The sequence below is a fragment of the Diceros bicornis genome, unplaced genomic scaffold, assembly GCF_020826845.1.
Source record: "Diceros bicornis minor isolate mBicDic1 unplaced genomic scaffold, mDicBic1.mat.cur scaffold_207_ctg1, whole genome shotgun sequence".
In the NCBI taxonomy this organism is placed as follows: domain Eukaryota; kingdom Metazoa; phylum Chordata; class Mammalia; order Perissodactyla; family Rhinocerotidae; genus Diceros; species Diceros bicornis.
In genome coordinates, this window is record NW_026691096.1 from 535,870 (window position 1) to 559,850 (window position 23,981).

Sequence of the window (23,981 nt, forward strand, 5' to 3'; positions counted from 1 at the left end):
CTGATGGCCAAGGAAAGCAGGGAAAAAAAAGTAGCAAAAAATATACAGAAGAATCCAAATACTTTTACTTTGTTTCTGGACTTCACTATTGTAACTATAAGATGCAAAAGCAATTGTGACTAGTGCTAGCAAAATGTACGACAAAAATCCAGTTATCAACACACTCAAAAACTAAGACACTCACAGGATCACGCGTGAGCTTCCGCCACGATGGAGGTAGGAAGTTACCACTTGCAGCTGGAAAAACTCCCATAAGTTGTTCCAGTCGTTTAAACTGCAAGAAAGAAAAAAAGTTTAAGATAAGACACAATTTTTATCTAAGCCAAAATTCTACAAATGTTATGGCTCTAAATACTCAAGCTTACCAGTTTAGTACCCTTCTCAAAATCAGAAGGCATGTCTGCAACACCTTCAAAGTCTGAAGCAAATGGTGCATAATGAAATGGATAATACCACTTCCAGGAAGCACAGCCCTAAAATCAGTAAAAACAAACAGAAAACAACAACAAAAACAAATCTATGTTAATGATGGACACGGTAAAGCCAAAAAAAATTAAACTATCAACCTATAATATTCTACTGATAAAACATATGACTTCTGGTACATATTCCATGTATTAATTTTTTTCCATGAGTCCTCAAAGATGTTTGGATTAAATCTAAACTTTTACTGCGTATCAACGGCTCCTTGATTTAAAAAATACTGCAAAGCATCTTTAATAATCAGTACTTAATACCAAACTTTATACTAACAAACACAATTTGGTGAAGATTTTTATCCTTAAAATGTGTTTGGTGACATTTCTTTCCAACTCGAGAGCTGCTATCATCACATAAAATGAAGAACAACTGCAGCTGACACTCACTGAGTGTACAGGTGGGTAAGGGACATCACTAGAAGAGTGACTGAGAGTAACAGAGCCAAAAGTTTCATTTTACAATTCCCTATTATATTTTCATGTGACAACTTTCTCTTTACTTTAAAAATATTTAAGTAAACCAATCAAAAAGAAAAAACAGTAAGTTATACTCAAAGAAAAGAGAAGCCTTCCTGAAATGAGTTTTGACTCTGCGCCTAGTGAATTAAAATCCTGAGGGTCAGAGCCGACCCAGTGGCACAGCAGTCAAGTTCACACGTTCCACTTCAGCGGCCCAGGGTTCGCCGGTTTGAATCCTGGGCTCGGACCTACTCATCGCTCATCAAGCCATGCTGAGGCGGTGTCCCACATACAAGAACCAGAAGGATTTACAACTAGGATATACAACTAGGTACTGGGAGCTTTGGGGAGAAAAATGTTGAGGGTCAGAGTAAAACACGAAATGAGAATATTTTACAATTGATACTTAGTGTATTAAATTACTTTCTACTTTCCAACAAACTTCACCTATTCCCAAGTCACATCAAATCTGATTCACTCCCCAAGCACGAAACCAGGTATTATCAGTGCTACAATCCCCTATATGTCCGCCTAATCGCTCACCAATCTGACATCTCATTTATCAAAAGCTTTAAGTCAGATACAGATTACTCCAATGAGAATGCACTTCATGTAACATCACTACACTATATGGAGGAAATGGGATCATTCAAATTCCTTTCAAATTCTTACCAGTTATTTTCCAGGCTTTTGTCCTTTGTTCAGTCATTTAGCGACTGTGTATTAGTTACTCTGTTATTTTTTATTCCAACTAAACAAAACAATAAACTTTAATAATTTTAAAGACCAAGTACTCTCAACCACAGTATTTAATGCTGAAATTCTTTAGCATAACAAAAATTAGCTTCGTTTATATATTAACACCTAAGGAGCTTCAAAGGCTTTACAAACAAATCTTATTTAAAGTAATGAATTTCTTTATAGGAAGCTTGAAAATATGAGTCTGGGTTCAATTTCAGAATATAGCTCAACAACACACACTATTATAGAAATAACTATTTTCTTAAAATGATTAACTAGAGATTTAGAGGAAAATATTCATTTTGTACCTGGTAATAATATCGAAGAACCCAGCAGAGCCCTTCAACGTACGACTGTACAACTTTACGACGGAATTTGTCATCAGCTGCATCAACGTCAAATTTGTTCTTGTAGTACCGCTGCTTCCAACCAGCTTCCCAAAGCCTAAAAATCAGGCAAAGCCAGTTCATGTTGAATTCATACACTTTCAGTAACTAGCTACCAATTTATCATCCAAATCAATTTATACTTAATATCCAGGTAAAATGTAAATGAGTTAAACAGTAATATTAACATAGCTTCATTTAATTATTTCTAAAAAGTCCACTCACAGGATTTATTATCAACTTAAAGATAGTTAAACGTTAAAAACTCAAACACTGATTCTAGAAAGATCATTACAAAACTACAGTAAAAAAAAAAGAGAATAACCATTTATTAAAGTAGATACACAACACTTGTTTGCTCAGATTTTCATACTGTTTTACATGTTTTTTTGATTGTAGAACAATTCTAAAACTACATTTTAAGATGCAAATACTGAAGATATTTTATATAGTTCAAGTTCCTCAGTTTGTTAAAGTATATCTAAATTACACAAAGAAAGTCAACTAAATTACTTTTTTAAAAAAGAATAATCTAGAAGCCAGGCAGAAATTAAGTATATACCTACTCTCCCTATCCTTGGGCCTTCTCCCTCATTCAGCAAAGCGTTGTTGGCATAAGTGAAGGACACGGACACACACACACACGTTCTGGTAAAACTTAGAAGGAGGTCATCAATTCACTAAATTTTCATTAATCACTGAAAATACAATGTGAAAAACCACATTTTCACTCAAAGTATATTTTTTTATTTTTTTAAGTACTCATTTCTCAATCTCTGAAAGATTTAAAGATGCCAAAGAATACTAAAAAAAAATCAAGAACGATCAAGAACGTCAGGATGATTCTCCATTAAGGGCTCTTTTCTACCATGTGCCAGATCTTACTAATTAATTGCAGTCATGTTTCAGAATACACCATATCAATTTTTTTTATTTACTTTTTTTTTGAGGACGATCAGCCCTGAGATAACATCCAATGCCAATCCTCCCCCTTTTTGCTGTGGAAGATTGGCCCTAGGCTAACATCCATGCCCATCTTCCTTTACTTTACAGGGGATGCCGCCACAGCATGGGTTGACAAGAGGTTGAACCTGCGAACCCCAGGCCGCCGAAGCGGAGTGCGCACACTTAACTGCTGTGCCACCGTGCCGGCCCCTACACCATACCAATTTTAACTTTGCCCCCACGCAAAAGATTTACAGAACATCAATTAGGAGAAATATCTTCTATCCATAATGTTGAATATCACTATTTTACAGAAACTACTAATGAAATAAATGCTAAGAACTCCAAGCATTTCTTGATAGAAGCAATTCTACTTTGATTATCTTCAGCACCAAAATTAAACAATAAAGTACTAAAAAAATCAAGTTAACTATTAAGCTGATATTGATCATGATGGCTACATGGTAAAACAAAAAATATACTCCAAGAGTTGCAGAAGCAGAGGATAAAAACTCAGATCAGGTAGATGCTCAATCACAAGTCACCACAGATCTCTGAATCTGACATCAAAAGATGTTGGGAAAATACAGAACCAGACATCACACTTCTGAAGTTTCTAATCATAAATACAAACACATCATCCACGTCCTATAAAAGAAGCATGAGCTGTGAACCACTAATGTTTAACTTTGAAATAAATCATTTTGCAAAATTCTAAATGAGTTACAATTATTGAGGTTGTTGGCCCTTTGCACTTGAGCCCAGGGTTCAAATCCAGATTTAATCACACAAGAAGCTGTTAATCTTATTATATAATGATCTCAAACTTCTGTATAAATTAAAGAATCCAATTTTCCTATTATAAATTTTAAGTATATAGCTAATGGGAATCTTCTCTGTCATGAACTATAGTTGTGCATATGCAAGTTCGTGGTTTTTAAAAATATATTTATCTCTTAACCGAAAGCCTTTTGCATATTTCATTTTAAAGAAGAAACTTTTCAATTGAGATGATTAAAACAAACTATATCAAGTAACCAAATGTAACTGAACTTTCTGGGTTAAGCAGCTTGAAAATTTAATCTCATAACAGTAACATTCAGATCACACAGAGCTAAACACCTCATGTCTAGCCGATCTAGTGCCTGGTCTCAGAGGGAAAAGTGGCTCGGAGGACAAAAACCAGCATGCATACTAATCTAGATACTTAGGTTTAACAGCTATAGCTTACACATCTCACTGGAATTTACTGACTATCCTAACCCTCCACATTAATTACTGGTGGATAAAAAGATCACAGGCAAGCATCTGAAGGCACTGCTGCTCTAAGCTAAATAGCATTAATTAGACGGCATCTATTTCAGCAATTTGCTAACAAAGTGCTACCAAAATATGGCTTCACCTGACGTTATCCTCTGGTTCAGGTTCACTGTCACTGTCTTCTGCTTTTCGCTTAATTCCTCCTATTGGAGACGGGGAGCCATCAGAAGTGAAACTCGTATTAGGAGATACTGAAGGACTCTGTAGACAATTATGACATTACAGAGGAAGGATTTAATTATTCATTTCACATAAGAAGTTACATCCAATTACTGTTACCACCATGCTCCACAGTAATACATTTTTTTTTAAGCTATTACATAGATATGGTAAATATATTTAGAAAGTATAAAGACTGATCTTGGCATACTCTACCTCTCCAAAAAAGAATAATATAGTACCAAGCCTCCTACGCTTAAACTCAAAAGAATTTGAACATTAAGGTAAAAACTGCTTCAGAAGAAATAAGAAAAACTTAATTTCATAGATTTTTTTTTTTTAATTATAGGACTTGAACATTTTCTTCCTTTGGTGGTTCCCTCGTGTTATGAATTTGTGATCACTTTCCACCAATTAACTAACAAAGCTGTAAGGGGAAAAATATATATATATGTATATAAATTAATACATAAAATACTCAATGCTGGTGAGAATAAAGTTAGATGTAAGTGGTTCAACCTAGTACAACCATTCTAGAAAGCAACAGTTTAATGAGACTCCGCCAGATATCTGTTAAACTATTTTATACCTGTTGTTTTAAAATTCATTGTACAAATAAAATCTATTAGTCATCTTAGAAAAATGCAGCTTTTATTATTTCAAAGACTTGGATACCACTTTAAATTTACCATTATCTTCCCTTTGTACCTAACTCAACGAACATAGTAGCACCCTAAAGTATTTTAATATTTAACTAAAAAATTAGGGGCAGCTTGGTGGCATAGTGGTTAAGTTCACACACTCCGCTTCAGCGGCCCGGGGTTCACAGGTTCAGATCCCGGGCGCACACCTACACATCACTCAGCAAGTCATGCTGTGGCGGCATCCTACATACAAAATAGAGGAGGATGGGCATAGATGTTAGCTTAGGGCCAAACTTTCTCAGCAAAAAGAGAAAGATTGACAACAGACGTTAGCTCAGAGCCAATCTTTCTCACACACACACACACACAAAAACTAAAATGTTCTGCAACTTTAATGTTAAATGACCAAAAACCGAAGTGGCAGAAAATGTTCTCATGGTAAAGTTTTTCTTCTGTTACTCACAGTATATTAGATATTTCAAGTAAATTATTTTTAAATCAAGAACTCAGGAGCCTATTTTAATGATACTGTAACTAAAACCTCAGCATGAAGGTAGTTCACAACAAAGGCCAAGAAAAGTTACAACAAAGCAAAACTATATTTCACATAGAGCTCACAACACTTTCCTTTAATAAATGTATAATATCAATTTTATTCATGATACTGTATGGCTAATACTATCAAAAAAAAAAAAAAGAAAAGAAAAAAGAAAACAGGGGCCAGCCCTGTGGCCTAGTGGTTAAGTTTGGGGCCCTCTGCTTCAGCGGCCCGGGTTCAGTTCCCGGGCACAGACCTAAAACACTCGTTGGCAGCCATCTATATACAAAATAGAAGAAGATGGGCACAGATGTTAGCTTAGGGCAAATCTTCCTCAAGCAAAAAGAGGAAGATTGGCAACAGATGATAGCTTAGGGCCAATCTTCCTCACCAAAAAAAACCAAAAAAAAAAAAAAAACGCACAAAGAATAAAAATAAATCCAGGAAGGCACTGTTGTACTTGTAAGATGAGATGGGTATTTTCAGTCAGACACATCTGAGTCTGAAATACAAAGTCCAACCTTTAACAGCTGTATGGCCTTGGGCAATTTATTTAACCTCTGTCAGCCTCAACTTCAAGCAGGGATGATACTGTTCTATCTCTTTACAGGTTATAGCAAGGAGTAAATGAAACAATATCTGTAAACCATCAAAGCTGCCTGCCTGGTGCATGGTGGTTAACCATTCAGGAAGTCATCCCTATTAGTTTTTAAACAACACTAATCCATTTGGATTAAATTAGGAGAGTGATATTCCTGTCAATCATCTAAGTACAGAGAAGGTGTAAACAAAGCAATCTTTCCCAAATTCACAAACAAGATATAAATTATCTTTAGACAACAAAAATAATATACCTTCAAGGGAAAAAAAGAAGAAAAGAAGTTGTTTGCTCTTTAATGCTAAATATCTGCTGCTCTTTTCTGCTCTATCTCTACTAACAAAAGTATTCAGAAATATTCTTTCCTAAACATACCAGAGTCATACCCATTCATTCAAATTTCTTTTTAAAAAGCTGTTTTTGCAATCAAAGTTTATTAAACTGAGAATGGTCGCAAATACAATGAAACTACACTTCAGAATGCAAAATTTAAAAACATATTTATGAGGAAACAGAAGCTATCTAATAAAACATTAACCATGTTGACCATCAGTAGATACCAGTCAAGCACTGGAGCCCAGCACACCCAAACAGCTCAGAAAAAATAACACAGCAAAAATCCATAACTGTAAAGGCTTCCTTTAAATAAACTGGTCATTTGGCTTCATGATTTCCTTAAATTCAACACATTCTAGATGAAAACTCTTCTATGCAAAGATTCCAGTAGAAATAACTGTGTCAAGGAGAATTAAGACAGGATCAAATAAGCAACCTAATCACCAATCTCCCCATTCCTATTCCCATGGCAGACATTATTAATCAATATAGTCTAATCCTGTGGAGCCTGAATATTGGAATCTTTCTCAAAGCAATCATAGCTGGCAAAGTTTAAACCTACCTGCCTCCCTGAGATTAAGAAAAAAGCATTTTATCATCAACGTGGTGTTAGCAATACTAGTCACTCTCAGTTCATTCTGTGAGGACGGTAGTCACTATAATCTTAAATGATGGACGTCAGCTTTTTCCATTCTACACAAGCATCTCATTGCAAAACCTTTCACTGACTCTCCATATCCCACTCTGTTAATGGTGTGAGGAATAAGACAAGAAAGGAAAAACAGAACCAAAACACAACAGAAACCCCAGCCGCTTCTCTCAGAAGATGCAAATCTGTTTCCAAATTCCAAATCTAAGGTCCTAAAACTTCTAAGTGTGAATTTATGGGAATATAAATTCAACCAGTCTCATGATATGGCAAAAATTTCACATATAGGGTTGCCTTGTGATAAAGGATTTGAGCATCAATAGGATAACCATTAGAATAATGAAATTTAAATATCCCAACTTATGTAATTTCCTTGGATATATCATAGCAAAAGTTTACATAGGATACTGTACCTTATATAATATCTTTCCTCCCTCTACAACACTCTCTCTTTCTCTCGTGCCTACTAGCCTGAAACAAGCAACAGCTTTGATTACCTTTTGTCTGTGTACATTAGTTCACGGTCTGTTCCCTTACCCCTGCTGCTGCCCTGCCGGGTGCTCTGAGCTCATGGTCTGCTGCCATTACAGGAAGCTACTGAACAGAGCATAGCCTTGCTGGCTGAGACGATTTGCTTCTGCAGTCTGGATTACAACGTTCAAATAAGGAGGAATACCATGAGGCAAATCCATTCAGTTCCTGAGTTTATAAATAGGGAGCAACCGAGCCAGCCCTGATGGCCTAGTGGTTAAAGGTCGGCGCGCTCAGGGCTGGCCCCATGGCTTAGCGGTTAAGTGCGTGCGCTCCGCTACTAGCGGCCCGGGTTCGGATCCCAGGCGCGCACTGACGCACTGCTTGTCCGGCCGTGCTGAGGCCGCGTCCCACATACAGCCACTAGAAGGATGTGCAACTATGACATACAACTATCTACTAGGGCTTTGGGGGAAAAAAAAAAAGGAGGAGGATTGGCAATAGACGTTAGCTCAGAGCCGGTCTTCCTCAGCAAAAAGAGGAGGATTAGCACGGATGTTAGCTCAGGGCTGATCTCCCTCACAAAAAAGTTTGGCGCGCTCTGCTTTGGCAGCCCAGGTTCGGTTCCCGGACGCAGAACCACACCACTTGTCTGACAGTAGCCATGCTGAGGTGGCGGCTCACATAGAACTAGAAGGACTTATAACAAGAATATACAACTAGGTACTAGGGCTTTGAGGAGGGGGAAAAAAAGAGGAAGACTGGCAACAGATGTTAGCTCAGGGCAAATCTTTCCCAGCAACAAAAAAAGAGCTCTAAAAAAAATGTGGATAATGAGAGCTACCTTAAAATATGTATTCAGATATATTCCACGTCTGAGTTGGAGAGTGAGAGTTTAGGCAGTGAGGAGTACCTGTATTTGACAAACTGAGGAATACTATCCTGCAAAATGCCCATAACTGATCCCTGGGAGGAAAGGGGAAATACGGCAGCAAAACCACCCTCTTCTCTTGCTCTAGCTATGAGACATTTGGATGTCCTGTCATGCTTCTGGCACCATCACCACCCAGTACCTTTGGGGAAGCAGGAAGCACTGTGGCCCGACTGCATTAGAGAAACACTGCAGCCACTTAGCTATCCACATTTACATGTACGTTCTTTTCTTTCACATCATTTAGATATTTTCATATTAATAAGGATTTAACAGAGTTAAAGATATCTCAAGGCAAAAGAAATTGAGAAAAACTATAAAACAAAACAACTCCAGGCTAAGTGATAAAATTCACACACAACTGTAAGAGACATCTGAAAGTCACCACTCTTCAATGCTACATAAAAATAAGTTACTTACAGAATTATTCTGCATCCTCATTTCATAGGCTGCTTGTCTCGGATTACTGGCTACTTGAGAACCTGGTGAATTTCTTGAACCCAAGGCATGAGGGGTTAATATTCCACCAGCAGTGAAAGCTGGTTGATCTCTCTAACATAAATGGAAATGAATGTAGAAATTAAAATTAAATCACAACACAGTTAGATGACAGGAAGAAATGAAGGCAATGGAAAAGAGTCCCTGCTGTAAGCTCTTTAAAGATGAAATGGATTTCCGTTAACATTACAGGGTTGTCTACAGTTTGATTTGATGGTAACTTACCCTGTAAACAACAGTCTGTAATATTTAATAATTCTGCTATAAACGTACATATAATACACTTTTCTGATACATAGAAGCTATTCAAATCTCATTAGGTTATTCCCTTATGTTCACTTACAATTTCAAAATGCATTCAAGACACAATTTAGGCAAATAAAGATAACTATTAAGGTAAAAAAATAAGCCAAGAGTTTGATTTATACTTAGGAAATACAACTTCTATTTATCCTTCACCTTGATGGAATTTAACTCTTTGTTTTCAATTAGTTAGAGCTATGATTATAGCTACAGTAGGTGACAGTCATGGCTGACTGATAAAAGATATTTTTTAAACAGACACTGACTGAAAGAAAATAATAATATATGAGGTAGACATCAAACACGCCCTTCCCTATCTGAGTGGTTCTGAACCTACCTGCAACAATCAATAACTCTACTTTTCTCCCTTACAGGTTCCTGAAATTGCTCGATTCTAATGAAATATAATAATAAAAGGTAGTCCCCAAACTCCATTTGTTTAAAATCCAGTAAGGAAGACAAGAAAAACAAAAACTTAAGAAGTTAAGTGACTATAAAGTGTTATGCAATTAACTAAGCAAACAAATATCACAAGCGAGAAGCACTCGAGTTAAAAGGAAGGACTGCTCAACCTGGATTACAAGCGGAAGCAATAGGGAGGCCTCGTGGAAAATGTAAGATGGGAGGGAGCCGTGAAGTCAGAAACCCATTGAGAGGGACCAAACAAAGGCAATGCTCTGAGTCAGGAGGGACTTGGGATATTTAGAAGACAACTGGGGAAAGCAGGGTGAGAACTTGACCAGATCATAGTATGCTCTGCACGCCAGACTAAGACAGAACTGGATTCTGCGGGAACTAAGGAGTCACTGGTAATTTCTGAGCAGAGAAGCAACAAAGTTTCGAGTGTTGTGTTCTAGGAAGAGTAACCTGACAAGGATATAGACAGAGTGTAGTAACTTTCAAGAAGATACAAAGACCTAACTATTTTTATTACAAAAACAATACCCAATTACCGGAAAAAATTCAAATAGCTAAGTGCTACCCGGCCCCTCTGGCCCATCAAGTGTATCCCCTCAGACTCTAGAGCTTAGAAAGGACTTCTTTAAAACTGACACCAGCATTCTTTCTCCAGGTAAGAGGCAGCTGGGTAGACATTATGTCCCTAACAAACTACTGGATAAGGAATAAAAAGCTATCTTCCTCCCAAATTGTAAATGTATGTTATTGCCAATCTGATGAAATTAATTAAAACTCACCTTCATTCTCTTTCTCTTTTCTTTCTGTCGTCTTCTAAAACTGTCCTAAAAGTATAAAATCCACATATTCTGTCAAATAATTACACAAAAATGTAAGAGTTAAACATTACCAGGAATGATTTGGGAGACAAAGTTTTAAAGGAAGACCCCAGAAACGTAACTAATTAAACTAGGCAATGGACTATATGTTCAAAGTGTTGCTTATCAGAACTTTAGATAGACAGAGAGCATTCTAAATTGAGTTTAGATACAATTTAATTATGCCTCTTAATTTTTTTCAGATATTTTTTGATATCATTTCAGGAAAGAATGCAAGAGTCATAACAAAGACCCTCTGTTTTACCCTGAAGCAAGTAGCCCACCAATACAGAGAAGATACAAATAAGTAACTCCCCACTTACTTTGGGCCACTCAAAGGCCTCCTTTACCCCAGAAAGCATTCCTCCCACGCCCAAGTTTCTGTGAGCATCAAGGCACTGAGACGACAGCTACGGTGGCCAGGGCTGCTGCTGTGGACTGAAACAGGGGCCAGCAGGTCCTGTACTGACTGTCATTCTACCAGCAGCTGCACTTCCATCACTTCCAAGTCAGTACTGCCACCTGCAATATAACACCCTATTGAGATCTGAACTTTGTGCTTTCTGCCAGGAGAGGGGCTGAATGCTGGACACATGGTGACTGACGACCTTAAAACCTCCTAAGACAGCAAAACCACCAATTTCTTTAATCAAGCTTTTGCCCCATCTTTAAACTTATCTAGGTCACCAATGACCCACAGACTGTGAAATCCATTACTCAGTTTTCAGTCCGTATCTGACCGTGACTCTTCCTTCTTGATCCGTGCTCTTCACTTGGCTTCCAGGACACTACACTCACCTGGTTCTCCTCTTTCACTCTTGCTGAATGCCTTCACTCCTCAACTTCCCCAACACCTTAATATTGGCGTTCCTCTTCACCCAGTACTTGGACTCTCACTCTCATGGGAGTGATCATCCAGTCTCACGGCTTTAAACACCATCTACGTGCTGATGACTCCCCAGTCAGGACCTCTCCCCACTCAACATCTCCACTTGGGTGTACAAACTTCACATGCCCCAAATGGCATCCCCACCCCTAGCTTTGTACCTCCCAGTCTTCTTTATCACAGTAGCTCAGACCATTTTTCAATTGCTCAGACAAAATGCTTTGGAGTCATTCTTAATAGCTTTCCTTCTCTCACCCCTAGCATTTAATTCACCAGCCAAATCCACTAGTTTTACCTTCAAAACATGTTCAGAATCCAATTACCTCTTATCAATCTCCACTGCCACCATGTTGGCTCCCTTGGATTATGGCAAAAGAGTCTAATTGGGCTCACTGTTTCTATCTTTGCCTCCATACAGTTAGTCTCAACAGGGCAGCTAGAGTGATCCTTTTATAATATGTGTCAGATCTTGTCACTTTTATACTCAAAGCCCTCCACTGATGCAGAGTGAAAGCTAAAGTTCTTATAATGACCTATAGGGTCCTACCAGATCTGGCCCTCCACCATCTTTCTGACCTCCTCTCCTACCCCTACTACTTTCCCTCTGCTTCCTCTGTGCCTGCCACACTGGCTCCTTGCTGTTCCCTGAACATCCTGGGTAAGCTCCTGCCCTAGAGCCTTTGCACTGGCTATTCCTTCTGTCTGAAATGCTCTTCCTGCAAACACCTGCATGATTACTCCCTCATATCCGTCAAAGTCATCTGTCAGTGAGGCCTTCTCTAGTCATCTTTTCTAGAACTGCAATGTCCTCATGTCCACCTTCCCAGATATTTCCTCATCTGCTTTTTTCTTCACAGCACTTATCACTCTCTAACACATTACACACTTTACTTAGTTTTTGTGTTTACTGTCCATCTCCCGCGGAAGAATATCAGCTCTATGAGGTCAGGAATTTTTGTCTGCTTTTTTCTTTTGTTTTTTGTTGTATCAGTAACACTCAGAATACTATTTGGCACACGGGAAACACTTAATAAATATATGCTGAATAAATAAAGAAGATTTGCAAGACAAAAGGCAAACATCAAAGCTCATAACATAAAAAGCATCATATTTCTGACCTAACTGCTCAACTTTAATAATAAATATTGATGTATTCTTCTTTTATCATGTATTCTGCTGGTCAGTTAAATACCTATTTCTAAGGGTGGTAGTTACACATAAGCAAAATAGGCACACCTGGTTGGACTTTACTGATCTTTAATTTTTGTGTGCTATGAACTTCTTTGGAAGTCTGTCAAAAGCCGGAGACACACTTCCTGGGAAAATACACACACCTAGATACTATTATATTGAATTTCTGAGGGTTCATAAATTTCCCCGACGTCCAACTATGCTGACAAACATCATATGATGTCAGGGATACCAAAAACGATCCAAAGCTTTAATGCCCTCTCTGCCAGGCCAGCTGGAAACTTTATTACTCAAATCTGAAGCACTCTGGTATCTATCAAATCCCATACATCCCAGTCTAATGGCAAATATCACCAATACTTAATAGTACAGAGTAACCTAAAACCACATAAAAGGACTGTTGTAACGTGAGGCTTTTACACCAAGTACTACACCGTCTGTGTAGTTTTTTCTTAAGCATAAATGGCAGCAGGTCAGGTGGAGCCACCATAATTGTTGAAGGCTTAGTTAAAAATGGCTGTCCTGATAGACATTTGATATCCTAGACAAAGTCACTTATGCTATTTAAATTTTACATGTGAAAAATTCTTGCCATCTCAGAACATTACCAAGTACCAAAGGCTTTAAAAAGAACACTTACAGTCTACTCACACTGGTATATAAAATGGTACCCAAGGTTCTAAAAAAGAGATCACTAGCTATAGCATACAAAGCTGAAGAAAATATTAAATCTTGTCAGATGCAATGACATGTTTTAATCTGTTAGGAGATAATGAAGCAATGTAGCAATATTATTATGTTGCTATTTGCTCAAAATAGCCATATGACTTTTTATAAAATCAGTTTCTAAAAGGATTTCCTTCACTCTCTTTCTAAAAAGCTACTATCTGCTCATTTTACCCACTGCTTGCCTCCCTTGCCACTCTTTCACAATCACCTTGCAACCTACTCTGCCTCCAGGCTACTGCCCCTCCACCCCACTAACTCTTCAGGACCTCTGAACCCCTGGCCATGGACTAGGGGCCTATCTCACTCTGACGCCTCCGGCAGCACCAGTGGCTTCTCATCTCTTCAGGGATTTCCTCCCACCTCTCTAGAACTGACTCCCCTTTCTCCTTAACATCCATGCTTCTTAAGGTTTCTGTTGGAGGCACTTGAACTCCATAAAAAGCTCCAGGGATTTCAACTTCACACTCATGACGTGAAGTATTCTGCTAATGTTCTGAAATCTCCTTCCAAAAGACTTCTGCCCTGAGCTTTACACATATCCATCTAACTGCTTCACGGACTTTCCTCCTCTCAGGTGTCCTGTGACCCCTCCAACTCAGTATCTCCAAAATGAACCTCAATTTCTACCTTGTCCTCACCCCAACCTTCTCTACCCCCACTGCTTGCTGTCTCATGAACGGCCCAACCACACTCCCAACTGCCTAAGCCAGACTGGACTTCTCACCTAAGCACTCACTCCATCATATGTCATCAATTTCCAAGTGCTTTATTATTTTATTTCTTTCTTTTATGTTTAATTGCTTATTCAGAGCTGCAACCCTCTGCCTAGACTGATGCTATCTAACCCAGAGGCCCCTACACTCCACTACCAGAGTACAGAGTTCCTAGGTCTTCACCTGACTTCCACAGCATCAACATTTCCTCTAAAACATGGCATCCACTAGCTCATTCCAAGCATCCTTCCAGTCTTGGAACCCTCATTTCACATCCCGTTGATCAGACACGTGTTTGGATTTTTATCTTAATCAGGATTATGAAGAGAGAAAAAAATTACAGTGCAATTCACACAGTGTGCAATACACAGTTCCACACAGCAAGCATCACAGCCTTTATAAAATAATCAAAGCACTGGCCACTCATGATTACATTGGCGTTTGATACACTATAACAACGCACTCAAAGAGGTTAAAAGTACAATCACAGGATCATCACAGCATATTAGAGACAGGAGCAATTTAGCTACTGCAATAGAAACATTTTACCTCATCATCCTTTCTCTTTTTAAAAATGCTATCCTCAACTTCACCAACTGCTAACATGATCATCTGTACTCTTTGCAGACTGACATAACCACTTTCTGTAAGGTAACCCTGTAAGTGATGAAATACATGTAAAATGATCTTCTTATAAAAGCAAATACTTCTGTTTTGAAATTATTCAAGAATGAACTCACCCCAGTTTTGTGAACCACATTTTTGTATATGTTAACCAAACGGTCAATTGCACCTTCCCTGCCACCAGGAAACAAACATTATGTATTAGGACCAGTACGCACTGTAAGCAAGAAGGCTACAACAGTAGTTTAAAAACCCACACAAACACACATACCGAATCTCTAACGACGGCAGGTGAGGAAGGAAGTCATTTCCCACAAAGAAGCACATGAAGACCCAGTCATCAGTGCTCCTCTCGACATCAAATGTGAACGGTAGGCTGGCCATGGTGAGCTCTCTTTCCAAATACTACAACCAAAAAGGAATGCTGCCATTAAAGCTATGAAATGGCACTCTGCTTTAGAGGGCTGATTCAAGTGATTATTGCCACATACCTCACGAAGAACATTAAGACGAAGGAAGATAAACTCTCCTTCTGCACAAGGAAGACTATCTGCAAGTTCATCGTGCTGCAACAAAAGGAGTAAAGATTAAACAAGTCTACTCTAAACCCTGTAATTTGTTTCCAGCCAAACGAACATTATAGCTTTTTTTAAAGCAAGATCCATTTTAATATTACAAGTACTAAATAAAAAAAGAACACACCAAACCATTTTAAAAATAAAAATTACCCATAATCCCAATCATACCTAGACCAGGGATCGGCAAATGTTTTTTGCAAAGGGCCAGATAGTAAATATAGATATTTTAGCCTGTGCGGGACACACAGGGTCTCAGTTGCATATTCTTTCATGTTTTATTTTGTTTTTACAACCTTTTAAAAATATAAAAACCAGGGCCGGCCCCCTGCATAGTGCTTAAGTTTGGCATGCTCTGCTTTAGCGGCCAGGGTTCGCAGGTTCGGATCCTAGGCGTAGACCTACACCACTAGTCAGCCGTGCTGTGGCGGCAACCCACATATAACATAGAGGAAGACTGGCACAGATGTTAGCTCACGGCTAAGCTTCCTTTAAAAATAAAAAATAAAAAATAAAGTAAAAACCATTCTTAGCTCATAGGCCAAATCTAGAGGGCTGGAGTTTGCCAATCTCTGATGGATAGCCAACCAGTATTTTGATGTGTATGCCTCTAGACCCTTCTCTGTGAGCGTACAGTATATTTCTTACCTGCTTTTTTCACTCACTATGTCTTTTAAAGAGGTACTATATTCTTAAAACAGATAGAAACCTCTTTAGAGACTGGATATAATCAAGTGAACCCAAAATATGCAGAAACTAGGAGTAACTTAAAAGTATCAACAAGTTTAAAGTATCAACAAGTTTAATATATTTGATTTGTAGTTCCTTTTAAGAATAACCATTTGAAACATTACTTGTACAAACAAATCATGTGCCATGGACATTATTACCTATGAGACTTAAGCCTCGTATACTTACAAGCTATGTTAGAAAAAGTGGAGAGTAGAAAGAATGAGTACACGCATGCTTTTGAATGTGTCTTTAAAGAGTTTTCAAAGACACATTTCTATGAGAGGGAACAGAGTAAGTAGGTAAAAAATCTAATCAAAAATAGTCTTCTCTTTATTTTAAAAATGAAGCAACCTGAATATATTTAATGCTGTTCAATTATACACTTAAAAATAGTTAAAATGGTATATTTTGTATTATATATATTTTATCACAAAAAAAATAAAATAAAATTTTTAAAAATGAGGCAACTACCATCTCAAATTTCTTACCTTTCCCTTCTTTTCTCTTGGCAAACCTTCACAGTCCTTAACTTCATGTCCAAACTGATTACAAAGAGCACATGGCTTGGGTTTGTTTGGTTTGAATTCTTCTCTAATAATGGTAAAGTTGGGTTCATATGTAGCAAGGCCGAGCATAATGAGATCAGCTATCAATCAACAATGACAAAACACTGAACAGTGAGCACTTTCAGAAGATCCTTACCATAACCAAAGACATAAGACATTACCATAACACAAGACACCAACACAAAGAAAAGCCCAAAGGAGCACACAAACAGAGGCAGCAAAGTCAAAATGCCTAAAACTTCCTAGTAGTTCTCAGTCAACAAGATGTCCCCCAGATACATGGGCCTAGAGTGTAGACTACCACTCAGGAGTCAACACTCGTCCATTTTAAAGGTATGTGCAGCCATATTAAAAGGTAGAAAAATGTAAGAAAAAAATTAAAGATAGGTAAACATTAATCACAGATTAAATAACTCAGTACTAATTTCCTCTCAAACATAAAATCAGCAAGGCACTTTAGAATTTCCAGGCAATCATGAATAATTCATTACTATACACCAACTCATCAACTTGCTACGGTTTAATCCAAGAGACTCAAATTCCAAAGAAGAAACTTACCATCTGCTCCACATAAGCAATGATGAGTGTTTGGGTCATGGTTAGGCTGAGCTAAAGGAGGAGAAAACATATATTTATTATATTTATACCAGAGGAATATCACATTTTACCATTTTCTATATAATGGCTTGTCAATCAGATATTCATAAGTGATTTTTTCCTCTTTGTCTTCTAATGTAATCTATAATTTTATGTTCTCCTTCACCAGGAGCACTAGCATCAGATAAAATAACCTATAAAAGACAGTTTTTAACACTTTCAGCTCATCTCCAATTTTCTAGGACAAAAATCAACAGAACTGAGTATCTTAAAATAAACTGGGATAATTCTATTAAGATGTTATTAATTGGAAATTTTTCTTAATAAGGTGTGTGTGTATTAAACACCAAAACTATTTACTTACCACATGGAATAGAAAATCAAATGTCTGGGTTAAACTTAGCCATTAGCAAAACCGACCAGTCACAAGTCTCCACCATTCTCACTGCCACCTAAGGACACAGCACTGAAGCACACAAACCCTGGGAGCAATCAATAAAAGACACCCAGTAAACACAATTTCCCACACCTAATAACAGGGAAATAGGCTTATGCCCTAAAATCACACAACAGTTTGTTTAAATTTTACGTAAATACTTAGGAGAACACAGTGATTCTTTAAAGGCAGACCCACGACTTTAATTTTGCTATATTTTGATTTCAAATAGAAATTTTCATTTAAAAATTACTTTCATACATAAATAGATATTTTTTAAACCATGAGTACCATTTTATGGCTTCATAGTGACGGTACGAGGACAAAAAATTGGCATTGAGAGAAAATTCGACTGTCTAAAACTGGATCATGCAAGACATCCCATTTCTAATAACCCTGGCAGCCTCTCCTTTCCTCTGACAGTCAACTAGGATTTCACAGGGGGGAAAAAAGAAAAAAATACTATCAGTCATATCAAAGTATAGACTCAAATATCACCTTCATCTTTTTGAAGTACCAAAATGTGAAACTTACTGTCAAAATTTTCCACCCAGGATCATTATTTAAACGATCAGCTATGTAATAGCGAAGGCATTTAGCAAGATGGTCCATGAACTCGGTTCCCTAAAATGATAGAAGGAAATAAATTAAGCTATCATTTAAGAGTTCGCAATAGCCAGCAAAGTCTGAGACTACTTACTGGTGTAATACAGTTGCTGTCAAATCTTTCTTTTATTTCTTCTGGAGGAAGAAAGCCACCTAGAGAAAAAGGCAATGTTTTGTTATCGCCATAAAAAGTGAGGTAAACTACACAATATTAAGCCCAAACAACAAAAACAGTAAGTTCAAATACAAAAAAATGAGAAGTATTGTCACTTGAGGAACAATGTTCCCCTTTCTGGGAAGAAAATAAGATTCCTCTCCTCAAATTTAAATAAAGCTTTAACAGAAGTGTCAAACAATATATAGTACACAAAAGATACTATATTGTTATATAAAAATATAAAAATTATGATGTTCTTCCTAAGGCCCTCTGCAGCAGAATACACACACGGGTTAGGGGTTCTAATTTGATACCAGTTCTTAAAATAAAGGTGCCTTAGAAAAACAAAATTAGGGCCAGCCTCGTGGCTTAGCCGTTACGTGCGCGCGCTCCGCTACTGGCGGCCTGGGTTCGGATCCCGGGCGCGCACCGAGGCACCGCTTCTCCGGCCATGCTGAGGCTGCGTCCCATGTACAGCAACTAGAAGGATGTGCATCTATGACGTACAACTATACACTGGGGCTTTGGGGGGAAAAATAAATAAATAAAAATTATAAAAAAAAAAAAAAACAAATTAAAATGCTGAATTTATCACAGCTTATGATAAGAAATAAATGATAAGAAATAAAAATATCAGCTAGAGGGATACAAAAATCCTATTTTTCCCTCTGTATCACTGATTAGCTTTTTCTCAAGACACAAACATATTTCATAACATGTTCAAGAAAGAAGACATCTTTAAAATCAAAGACAATCTGTTATAGATACAAACAGGTTTTAGAGTATTAGTATAAGCTACAGCTAAAAGTAACTATATACTCGCATACTTCTAGCAAATTAAAATAACATAGAATGTATCATAATTGCAGGCTTGACCTGACTACACTATGGTATCCTTTTTCAACTTCCAAGTGTAATATCCTGAGCCAATAAACTGTGGCTTTCCGGGTCTATCATATTGCCCTATGTAACAAAACACCAAACAAACCACTCTGCTACAACCACACCCCATCTCACACACAGGTGTCTTGGGAAAGAACCAGTCAGAGTGGGCATGAAGACCTCTTGACCTTTCTCCTCTCTGAGCTTTAGCCAACTCCTACCTATGTACCCATCAGGAATTTCAAGGCTTTGAAGAATTGCAAAAATGGCCACATCCCACCCCTCCCCTCCTCAAAATTGAGAGAACCCTGGGTACCTCACTGCCTCGGTTCCTGCTACATCAATCTAGACTGACAGTGTGTGTGACTTGGTGAAAGCCTGGAATATGGATCACATCATCCCAGGCCTCCTCATGTAGACCTCTGAGTTCTAAGAGGAAGCAATAGGCACGCTACCAAGACTGATTTGAGGAAAATGTTTACAGAATGCTAGCTTTCTAATAGCCCCCATTAGAAAAAAAGAAGTAAGAAGCACTTAAAATATTTGTTTTACAGATATAGAAAAGTTAGCAGAAGAGCTGCACTTGTCCTGAGAGGGACTGACAATCTGCTCTCCCTACCAGAATTCCCTCCTTGTATTCCCAAGTTTCTCTTTTACTACAGAGTTTGGAAACAAATAGTGAAGAATTCCATTAACAACTTTTCCTCAACAGTGAACATAAATTTTCCTTGCATATTCTGGGATTCTAAGTAAATTAAAACCTTATCTATTTGAAAGAAAAAGTTGCCGCCCCTCCCCCTTCTGCATACATCTTATAAAAAGTCCACCTTCAAGACTCATTTTCTTTACCTTTTGCCAGTATTTCTTCCCTGACTCGCTGCTTCTCTACTGCTGCTTCCATTCCTTCCTTTGATGCTCTGAACCTCCTCGAACGCTGCTGGTTCATTTTAGCACGTGGTTCCTGAAAAACATGTATTTCACATTCACATAATATTATTCAAAATATTTGCAACTAAATCTGCACATTATTTTGAATCAGTTGTTTTTATAAAACTAGTACACTAAAATGGAAAAGGTAAGTAATATGTCTAATAATCCTTTCACGACAGACAGGAGATCCTGAGGACTTAAATTTGGACCAAGAACCTAAAAGCTGAGCTCAGTGAGTGACATATCAAATGGACAAACATCCTATGAAGCCACAGCACTTAACAGTGCAGGCCCCATGACCTAATGCCAATTCCACTGGGTTATGGTGCTTCAAAGCACCCAAGAAGAAAGCTCACTTGACTCAAAGACTCAGCCAGCAGACAATGACTACAGAACCAGGATCAGGAAGAGCTTCCTTCTGTCCTTGCCTAAGAGGAAGGACGGTCTCCAAATGAGATCCACAATGCCCTATAAAAGCAAAAGAAAACTACTTGATCTGTAGGACCCCAAGGCACTTCCATTTTGTACTTCCCACAATAAGCTTCATAATCACCACTCTGTCTCTACAAGCACAGCAGGAGACAGGGAACAAGGTTTTTACCAAAAGTACTTTTAAATCATTCTAACCAAGTGAAATTTAAATCACTGGATAAACCTAAATGAAGTGAACTGGACTGTAAGGTTCTGAAGTTACTGAACTGAGTTTTGGGGTTGGAAGGGACTCTAAAGTATCCTGTCTACAAAAAATAAGTTCTTTTATATTCTCTTTTAAACAGTTCCCTTTTCTGTAAAATGAGACCACCTAATCTAATTCTTTCAAGCACCAAGTTCTATGATCTACATTTATATTTTAAGAAAAAAACATGTTACAGACATGAGCACGTACACAACGCACACAAATATGTACATATTTTATACTTGATCTAGCAGTAAGGGCATACTGCAGTAAAGTTAAAAATTTTCTTCAAGAAACTTAGCTAATGTGAATTGGAATATGCTCCAAATAAGACATATTCCTGTTCCCTTTATTCTTTACTCCACTTTAACTACAACTTAACAAGTTATCAGGTAGCTAAGATTTTTCTTTGAGTAAAGAGAACCTCACAGAAAAGTTAATCTTCTTGGACCCAAAGTTTTCTGGATTTTCAAAATCATTCCATTAGCTACTACAATTGCTAAATCTAAAACATAAAGAGAATCTATTTGCATATGGATAAATAAATTTAGGCTTATTATTTACCTTAATTTTCCTTGAACCCTGGTATATAGTTTGCTAACCAATTATAACCTAAACTACTTGATATTATTATCATAGGTCAGTAAGTTATTCCCCTCTTAAGGTCCTGTGATGACTAATCACAGCCTATAGGATAAAATCCAAACTCCTGAGTGTGGCAGGTAAGGCCTTCTTCAAGTCATCACTCTACTTTCCTTTCCAATCTAAAACTCCTACAGTTGCCCAAATATGTTAGTGTGATCATAGGCATGGAGAGTGTGTTTACCTGCCACATTTGAGAAGTCCATAAGGTCCTCCCTCCCCATATCTGTCCCATCCATCCCCTTCCACTGCCCACCAATCTCCAATTATTCTTTATCCTTCAAGAAATGGGACAAAAGTCACCTCCTCTCTATCTTCCAACTCTCTTAGTAGCACTGATACCTTCTTCCCTCAACATGCTGCATGTGTTATCTAGTGCCTATAAAGCCCATAAATAACTAACTTCACTCATTTATCTAAGTCTCTGTCCCTTTACTGGTAAGCCCTTCAAAAGCAAGGGCAGTCACCAACATCCCCAGCATTTCACAGTACTTGGTACAAAACAGGCATAAAAAGTGTTTGAATGCATGACTGAAGGATGAGGTTTGCTTTCTCAAATTTACCACACTCAATATTTTTCTTTATTTAGCTGACTTTCATTCTAGACACTGGGAACACAGCAAAAACAAAAACGGAAGACTCTAAGTTAATTATTTTAGCACTTACCACTCCATCTATTGCCATGTAGAGAAGTCATCTTGGTCTTACTATATTGAAAAGTCTGTCAATGTATTCAAAAATTGCAACCATCATTTCATCTTCGTTTTTTGGTGCCGGTCTATAATGATAAGCAAAGAATGTAATATAATATAGTACTCCTCTGTAACTGGTGATGTCAGTCACAAAAACAGGTTACGTACTTGTCTTCAGGATGAGTACAGGGATGGATGATTCCATTCATATCCAAATACAGATTACCAAACTCCACGTCATTTGGATTAGGTTTACTGGCATCAACAGGAATCTTTACACCATTGCATTATTTTGGCTATGAGGAAATGATAATTAATAGTAGTTTGATTGTTCAAGTCTGAAATTGATATAACCTAGGCTCAGTAAATACCTGTGTTTCATTTCTGAATTGGAAATAAAACACTTTAAGCAATCTTTAAATTATAAGTTATCTTATTCCTTAAAGCAAACTGAAGTAGATATTTCATTTGTAGAAAGGAGACAGCTTCCAACACAAGTTAATCTTCTCTATGTGGGGGATAGTTATCAAATTTCCAAATCATTCAGTTGTCCAAGCGAGAGACCAGGGGAGTCACCTTAGAATTCTTTTCCCTTACCACCCATTCCAATAAGTCCTGTCAATTTAACATGAAAAACGCTAACAGCATCAGGGCATCATCTCTCACCTACAAGACTGGAACAGTCTTCGTATGGACTGCCCGCCTCTAGACTCTCCTGTCTCCAGCCTGCCCTCTATGCTGCCAGAGTTTTTTTTTCTAAAATACAAATGTGGCTGCATCTTAATCTTGCCTGATTCTCCCAGTGATTCCCATAGCGGGTGTAAACCAATGAGCCTGGACCCACCCTAGTCTCCTGTCCCACCACGATATTGTTCAGGTCCAGCCCATCTCGTCTAAGTTCCTGGAAAACGCTCTCATCTCTCAATGTCTTTGCACACTGCTTCCTCTCTCTCAACACCCACTTCCTGAAATCTCAGTAATTTTCCAGGGTCAGACTCAGATCAAATGTCGTTCATTTTATAACGCTTTGTACACATCTCCTAAGAAATGAACTGCTCTTCCTTCTGCATTTCCACAGAATTTTGCTTATTCACTTGTAGCACTTCCATGGTTTTATAATTAATTTGTCATTCTAACCCAGCTACACTGTGCATTCTTCAAGAGGTAAGGACTGTGCCTTACTCACTTCTGGAGGCACTCAATTATACTTTTGTGATAAACATTACCTTTGTCTTTTTCTCCCAGAGCTTCAGCAGATAATAAGAATATGAGATAGGCTTTTACTGTTACTAATAGTAAAAGTCACTTAAAAAATAATAGTTCCCCAACACATGCAAAGCATCATTTGTAACAGCAAAAAACTGTGAACAATTTAAAAGCCCACTATGTACATGCTATATCATGGATGAACCTCAAAAACATTCTAAGTGAAAGCCAGTCATGAAAGACCACAAAAGATTCCATTTATATGATCCAGAATAGACAAACCTATAGAGACAGAAATAGATTAGCTTTAATCTGAGGGTAGAGGAAAGGGAAGGGAGATAGGAAGTAACCACAAGTGGGTACAACATTTCTCTTGGGAGTGATGTAAATGTCCTAAAATTAGATAATAG

General features: G+C 37.8%; 1 protein-coding gene across 1 annotated transcript; it reads right to left on the reverse strand.

Annotated features, from left to right (window-relative positions):
* Window positions 1–269: 269 nt before the first annotated feature.
* Window positions 270–23,178, reverse strand: LOC131402667 (5'-3' exoribonuclease 2-like). The gene is given in 18 exon segments (XM_058537276.1): window positions 270–274; window positions 377–473; window positions 1,988–2,123; window positions 4,413–4,531; window positions 9,077–9,208; window positions 10,654–10,698; window positions 14,800–14,907; window positions 14,991–15,048; window positions 15,146–15,279; window positions 15,366–15,440; window positions 16,670–16,827; window positions 17,306–17,358; window positions 17,468–17,538; window positions 18,315–18,404; window positions 18,481–18,539; window positions 20,275–20,386; window positions 22,340–22,451; window positions 23,156–23,178. Coding segments are annotated over 18 exon segments (1,587 nt in total).
* Between the last annotated feature and the right edge of the window lie 803 nt (window positions 23,179–23,981).